This window comes from Echinops telfairi, unplaced genomic scaffold, assembly GCF_000313985.2.
Source record: "Echinops telfairi isolate 266 unplaced genomic scaffold, ASM31398v2 ScPeMD7_7457;HRSCAF=8495, whole genome shotgun sequence".
Lineage (NCBI taxonomy): Eukaryota > Metazoa > Chordata > Mammalia > Afrosoricida > Tenrecidae > Echinops > Echinops telfairi.
Genome location: NW_022111357.1, coordinates 17,753,972 through 17,761,275, shown reverse-complemented (window position 1 = coordinate 17,761,275; position 7,304 = coordinate 17,753,972). Strand labels below are relative to the sequence as shown.

General features: G+C 55.6%; 1 protein-coding gene across 2 annotated transcripts; it reads left to right on the top strand.

Moving 5' to 3' along the window:
• Positions 1-2,776: 2,776 nt before the first annotated feature.
• TMEM222 (transmembrane protein 222) lies at positions 2,777-7,298 on the top strand. 2 transcript variants are annotated; one of them, XM_045298957.1, is made up of 6 exons: positions 2,781-3,197; positions 3,360-3,524; positions 4,360-4,391; positions 5,684-5,780; positions 5,869-5,996; positions 6,803-7,298. In XM_045298957.1, exons 3-6 carry the CDS (start codon positions 4,369-4,371, stop codon positions 6,888-6,890), a joined length of 336 nt encoding a protein of 111 aa, XP_045154892.1. In that variant the 5' UTR covers positions 2,781-3,197; positions 3,360-3,524; positions 4,360-4,368; the 3' UTR covers positions 6,891-7,298. The 2 variants fall into 2 exon arrangements, with proteins under 2 accessions (XP_030743881.1, XP_045154892.1); XM_030888021.2 differs by lacking the exon at positions 3,360-3,524 and having other exon boundaries at positions 2,777-3,197.
• The last annotated feature ends 6 nt before the right edge of the window (positions 7,299-7,304 follow it).

Below are 7,304 nucleotides of genomic sequence, written 5' to 3'. Positions count from 1 at the left end.
GCCCTGGCTGAGAAATCAGATTCACTCGTTCGTTTATCCACTGTGTTAGACATTGAGCAAATGCTTGCGGGTCATTTACAGGACATCTGCAGGGTCTGGAAATAGGAGTTGGGTTGGGGCCAAGCAGGCTCCTGGAATACCAGCCTTACAAAGGTCCCTGGTGGTGTAGTGGTAGTGGGTTACACGTTGGGCTGCTAACTTCAAGGTCAGAAGTTCGAATCGACCTGCAGCTGCGTGGGGGAAAGCTGTAACCTAAACAAGGGACAGTTCTACCCTGCCTTATAGGGTGGCTGTGAGTCCTATCATTGGATGGCAGCGAGTTTAGTTTTTGGAGTCTGGGAGTGTAACATTTGTTTCACAGATGAGGCTGGAAGTCACTTGTCATCTCAGTTGCAAAGGGGGTTTAGGGCTCAAGGTGTTAGCTTCCTAGAGCTCCAGGTGCCAGCGTCCCGGGCCAGGGCCCTTTCCATGGCACCAGACTGTGTCAGGAGAGAAAGAAGATGTTCAGATCCCTGCTGTTTATAGCAAGGAGCTGTGGGAGGGGCCCAGAGAGCTGACTTGCTCTCATGCGTCCTTCTTGATCCAAGAAAAAGAAACACACACACACACAGTCATAAAGTCAATTCCAACTCACAGCGACCCTATATAGGGTTTCAGAGGCTTTGAAACTTCATGGGAGCAGACACCTTCATCTTTCTCCCACTGAGAAGCTATTGGGTTTGAAGCACCGACTGAGCTGTTAGCAGTCGAGTGCCTTGCCTATAAATAAGCACCACCTGTTCATTTTTGACAGCTGACAGCAGTAACCATTCCTCACAGTGATGGTCAACCACTTTCACACCTATTTTCTTTAATGTCACAGCTCCACTCGCAGATGTAGAAGGTGGGCTGTCAGTCCCATTAAATGTTGTGACCAGGTTCATACTCCCAGAATGCAGTCTGACTCCTTGAGGGGCAGTCTTTTGAGTAAAGATCCTCCCCACTCACACAATGGAAGAGATACGGTTCCTCTTTCCAAAACAACCAAGAAGTGCGGAGAAAGGGATCAGTTTTGGCTTTATATGCTGATGATCCTAAACTCATGTTAATTTTTTTGTATGAAGATCAAATGGTGTTTTCAAATATATATGTGCATTTCCTTAGGACCATCCAAGACTGAGTCCTTTAAAAATAAAAATTATACCAAAGTGTGTGCAGTAATGCATTCTGTGTTCTAGTACATTTGCTAAGTGGTTGCTGGATGCCCCGAGTGCTTCTCGGTGAGGAGAATGCACAGTGACTCAAACAGTGCAGCCCTTCCTCTCAGGGTTTCAGTCACGGGGAATAGTGTAGAGAGTAAACAAGTAAGCCAATAGAACTTCGGGTTGGGACTCGTACTACGAAGAGCACAGACCCTGGGAGGGACAGTCAGAAATGTCCGGTGCCATCATGTCTATCCGACCCACAGCGACCCTGTGTGCATCACCCCGTGCCATCCTCCTAACCACTCCTATGCTGGACTCCCTTGTTGCAGCTGGACGTCTGCCCTGTTGGCTTAAGTCCTTGGTTCTTTCCCCATTCTCAAAAGCGCTGTCTGGGAGCGGCCTCTCTTCAGAGGGCTAGCAGTATCCTTTGGAAGCACCGGACGGACGCCGGGAAGCGGCCAGGAGCTGTTCCCACCCCATTTCTAGTCAGTTCTACACACAGGTGTTGATACGACCCCCCTTCTCCACACACTTGCAACACTTTGCTGCTTCCAGGTTCTGTTTTCTGCCCGTTGATTTCCCGTCTTTTCACAGGGTCGTGGCTAGAAGTCCCCTCCTCTGTGAAGTTCCTTGCTGACTGCCCTCCAGCCCCTCTTGACACGATGGCTTCTTGAGCAGCACTTTTGTGGCTTTGCCTCCACCTTCCTAGCAGAGAGGGGGCTTTGCACTCACACCCAGGAAGCCCTCTTGGCCTTGAGACCAAGACTGGCCCTCTTCAACCTGGAGCCTGTGTGACTTACATATTGGACTCCATCTGAAATGAGGTTTTTGAAAAGTGCCAGTGGCAAAAAACAAAACAGCTGACCTTTTCCTGGGCTCTATTTCGCTGCTCCCCTGACCCTTCCCCTTGCAGATGCTGTCTCTTCCAGTTCCTTAGGGAGCCTGGTGTGAGCAGAGCCCTTTCAATGGCCTCCTCCTCCTTTTAAATTGTTTTTCATCTGCTGGAGATATAACTTTTTTTTTTTTCTTTTTGTATTTTTATTTATTTATTTATTTTTAGCATTTTATTAGGGGCTCATACAACTGTTATCCCAATCCATACACACATCAATTGTGTAAAGCGCATTTGTACATCATTCTCAAAACATTTTCTCTCCATTTAAACCCCCGACATTAGGTCCTCATTTTTCCCCTCCCTCCCCGCTCCCCCCTCCCGCCTGAGCCCTTGTGGAGATATAACTTACAGAGCTCATGCACCCTGTGACAGCCACCCCACAGGGCATCCTATACCCACCCACAGAGATCCCACTGCCGCTGCCTTCTAGCACCATAGCTTCCTTTTGCCTTACCTGAGCTTCAGGTAGGCAGCACCCTCCTTTGGGCCCATGAGAGGCCCCGTGGCCGTGGGCGGCAGCTGGGTGCACCTCTGGCACAATGTATTTATCAGTATTCCTGTTGTCGACATCGGGCTGTTTCTAGGTTGGTTTTTTAATGGCCTTTAGTGTGATAATTTACACACAAACATGTTAAGCTCATCAGGTTTCCACACATACTGTCGGTTGCCATTTCTAAGGGGTGCCCCCAGCAGTCTTGCTTATGGCTTGGGTGGTCACTCCAGGGCTTGGCTGCGCAGAAGTGGGGTTACAGAGATGCAAAGGATGTTGCTGGGCCGTGTTTCCAACGCGGCAGAAACAGTGGTGTCTCCCACCAACGGTGAATGAAGGGTGGTCTAGTTGCTCATCAACTTCCCCAGCACTTAGTGTTATCAGACCTTCTCACCCCTTCTGGTGGCAGGCAGTGGTATCTTACTGTGCTTCCCCCGCTCCCCAGGACCACTAATCACATTTTGTTCCTGTGGCACGTCCCCACACTCGGCCTGGCTGAAGGGTGCCTTCAGCTCTGCCTCGTCTTGTCTTTTTCTCTCTCAGGTGGTTTTTTCCCATCATTGGCCACATGGGCATCTGCACGTCCACGGGAGTCATTCGGGACTTTGCAGGCCCCTACTTTGTCTCGGTGAGTCCCCACTAGACACCGCCGACTGGAGGGCCCCCCGGCTGACATGGAAGGGTGGCCTGCAGGCAGGCTTCCTGTCTCCTCGCATCCAGGAGAAACCAGACCCCTCCGCCCCTTGGCCCTCCCCAGTGTGTGACCCTTTCCCCCTTCTCTTGCCTCCAGGACAGGCCGGGAGGGCAGTGTGGCCAGAAGGATTCTTAAGTAACTGAGCCAGCCCTTTGCTCCCACCCTGGGATACTGACACATGGGTAGGGGTTAGAGGCAAGAGTGGAAAGTCAGAGCATCCAGGAACTACACCCCTGGACTTCAGAAGGTGGGAGTCACAAGGTAGGGGGAAGGGAAGGCTGACTGGTTCCCTGGGCATGGCCTCGGAGGAAAAGGGGTGGGGCTTCTAGAATGCACCCACTTGCGTACTGAGGAATGTGGCCACGTGGGGGTCAGTGGGCTAGCTCCAAGTGTGCCTGCTTATTTCCAGGTTGCCATTTGATCTTCACCAGTCTGACCCGGGGTGCACTTGGCACTGGAGCTGCGTATGTAGTAGGCATTGCCGTTTTCTTGGTGTGAGACTACCTGTGATTTTGCCAGTCAGAGTGCTCTCCTTCCAGTGTCCCCTTGCCCTGCGACTGTGTGACATCAGGGTGACATTGCCTGCAAGGCACTGCAGGTTCTTTCTAGACTCTGTGTCCATGTAGCTCTTGCCACTCCAGACCGTCCTGTGGTTAAGCGCAGGGCTTGGCTGAGATGCCTTTCTCGTAGGAGGCCTCTCTAGGCCTAGCACCCCCAGGCCAGTTCTGAAGGCAGTCACATGGCCCCTGCACACCCATAGGCAGAGGCTACCATTGTTGGAGTGAGAGGTCAAAGAGGTCAGAGTCATTTATACCACAGAAGAAGCCACCTCTTCGTGACCAGAGATCAGAGAAGCTTGGCTGCAGAACTTGGAGAGTGGAAGGCTCAGGATATTAACCTGAGTGCCATGCAGAGCCCAGGTGGTTGGCCCCCTCTGTGAGACCTCAGGAGACCTACCTTGGCCACTTCAGATCCAGTGTCAACCCCAGACCAGCCATGGCCCAGTTCTGAGTCACTGCACTATAGCCACTGGCTCAGGGCTGCCTCCTGGGCTGGATAGAGACTCTCCACTGACCTCTGTTCTTGTCCCTCACAGGAAGACAACATGGCCTTTGGGAAGCCTGCCAAGTAAGTGATGAGCACCGGATGACAGGCCCGAGGGCCAGGTACCTTCTGCCTGGAGCAGCAGGCCAGACCCCTGAGTCCCAGCAGGAGCCAGCTCTGAGGATAGGTGTAGAGTGGAGAACAGTAGCAGTCCTGTACTGCGTACCCCCTGTGTGCTGGGCACTGGGCCGGCTTCTCCACCGACAGGCCGTCTGGACCTAGCTTAGCTCTGCAAGGTTGAGTTTTAGCTCCACTGGACAATGGAAGAGACGGGACTTGGCCTCTGGGTCCCACAGCAGGTCTGCCTTGTTCCAAAGCAACCCTTTCTCCCAGTCTCACGAGGCTAACCCACCCTGCAGGGTGTATGGGGTGTATGTTTGGAACGCTTGGCTGGACCGTTCTGGTTGGTGAAGACAAAGGCAGCATGGTCCCTGGGAGCCATTGACCGGTTTGGTTTGACATTTTGGTCTTATTTTCTGCTGGGAACCCACCGCGGCTTCAAGCTGGTGGCCATGCTCCAGGTGTCAGTGTGCTCAGATCCACATCGGTACTATTTGTGGCTGCACGCAGGGGAGGCTGGGGGAAGAGCAACATCTCAGCACCCAAGAAGAGGCCACCTTGAACGGGCGCCCAGATTCCTGCACTCACTCACTCTGGCAGGTGGATGTGGGAGCCAGGGGCCTCTGAGCCAGGCCTTTGCTGGCAGGCTGCTTTTGAGAGCCACCGTAGTGTAAAGCCACTCACTTCTAGCCAGGAGCTCATGCAGCCCCAGTCCGGGACACTGCCCTGCCTCACTCACTGGTCAGTTATCCGGCCACTGCCCTGTCTCACTGGTCAGTTACTTGTAGGCTCCTCTGCCAAGCCATTCCCCACACAGCAGCCAGAGGGCACTCTGGCCCCAACTCCCGACCCAGAGCCCCTTTGGCTGCTCTCTTGCAGCCTCTCTGGGGGCTGCTCCCCAGCAGACTGTGGGGAGGACCCAGGCCGGCAGGTAATCGCTTCAGTGGGACATTCCAGTCCCCTGTGATGTGGCCACCACCCACGTCTCCAGCCTCACTGCCTACATTCTAAAGCCCCTAACAGCCTGTCATCGCTACTTGCAGGTACACTCCTTTGTTTCATGCCCTCGCTCAGGTGCTCCCAATGCCTGGAATCCCTCCCCGAGCTGAGTGAGCTCACCCACATTGTTCCCAGGGTCGGCTACCAGACTTGCCTGGCTCGGAAGTCTGAGCATGGAGCTCAGGGTGGGCACAGAGCTGGCAACAGCAACATCTGTGGAGCCGAGTGGCCAGAGCCCAGCCCCTCCCTCCCCTCAGGTACTGGAAGCTGGACCCTGCGCGGGTGTACGCCAGTGGACCCAATGCCTGGGACACCGCCGTGCATGACGCCTCCGAGGAGTACAAGCACCGCATGGTAGGTGGGCCGGGCAGCAGGCGGCTTCCCCCACCCCACCCCAGGCTCCTCTGCAGCCTGCCTGAGCCCCTGCTCCCCGCACCTCCAGCACAACCTCTGCTGTGACAACTGCCACTCCCACGTGGCTTTGGCCCTGAACCTGATGCGCTACAACAACACCAGCTGGAACATGGTGACGCTCTGCTTCTTCTGCCTGCTCTACGGGAAGTACGTCAGGTGAGCCGCCCACCCGCACACTGCTGCTTCCATGGGGGCCCTTCCAGCATCCCGGCAAGGACATGTCCTCAGTCAGCAGGGAGGAAGCAGGTGGCCAGGCAGAACCAGGAAGGTTCCAAAATAATAAGCTGGGGTCCTGGACGAGGGGGTGGGGGAGCTCTGCTGATGGCAAGAAGCTCTGTCCCTTGTTGACTGTGAGCGCGTGGGTAACTGGCATGGCCACTGTGAGCTGCAGCTGTCCCCTGTCACACGGGTACTGATCCCTGCCCTTCAGGGAGCCCGGGAATAGAGAGCCGTAGGCTCAAGTGAAGTAAACAGCTGGAGCCTCAAGGGTGAGGCCTCGGACCACTAGGGCTCCTTTCCAAGCCTGCTTTGTCAGGAAGGTGGACCCCAAGGTGGTCGGGGGGGAGCTCTGCAAGCCACCGCCCTGTGAAGTCAAAGGCAGTAGTCTCAATTTGCAGGTAAAGACTAGAGAGCCTCTGAGTGGCTAATCCCTGTGGCACAGCGGAGCCCAGACTGGGGAGCCGCTCGGCTCAGCGCCAGCTGGCTCACACACCCTCCATGGTTTCCTCTAGCTTCCCATCCTTGAGAGCTCTCTGCAAAGGTGCGCTTGGAGCCCTGCTCAGTGCTTAGAGGCCCTGGAGGACCATCCAGGGGAGCTCGTCTCCCGAGGGGTGCCGCACCCAGCCCAGTCTCAGAGTGAGGGAGTGGTCCCAGGGGCTTCCTCAGGGTCTGCAGCGCCGCTGTGAGCAGCTGGACAGCACACCCACTCTGCCTGTGCACACACACCCCCTCCCCTGCTGCAGTGCCGGTGCCTTTGTGAAGACCTGGCTGCCCTTCGGCCTCCTCCTGGGCATCATCCTCACCGTCAGCCTAGTCCTCCACCTGCGGTGATGGCGCCCCTGAAGCCGAAGCCCCAGCCCTGTGCTTCGGGACCCTTCCTCCTCGCCTGTGAAAGCCAGATGGGCCTGTTGGTTTGGGCCCGGGGCTCTGGGCTAGGTGGGGTGGGCGGGGGCTGGGAAGAGCATGGAGTGGGGATGTTTGCTTGTTGAGTCTCCCCTTCCTCCGGGGCCTCTGACCCCTGCCCTTGAGGTAGCCCCATTGTTCCTCTGTTGGGAGGGCTTTAGCTTCCTGTTGGTGGAGCTGTTGCCCGGCTGGGCTCCTCCTGCCTCAGCCCTTCTGGCACGTCAGGTGTCTGTCTTGGGTCTAGTGCCATGGGATGAGGGAGGGTCATTGGACCCACCAGACGAATGAGGCAGTGGTGGCAGGCCCAGGAGATGGGCAGCCTGAGCAGCCTCCAAGAGTTAA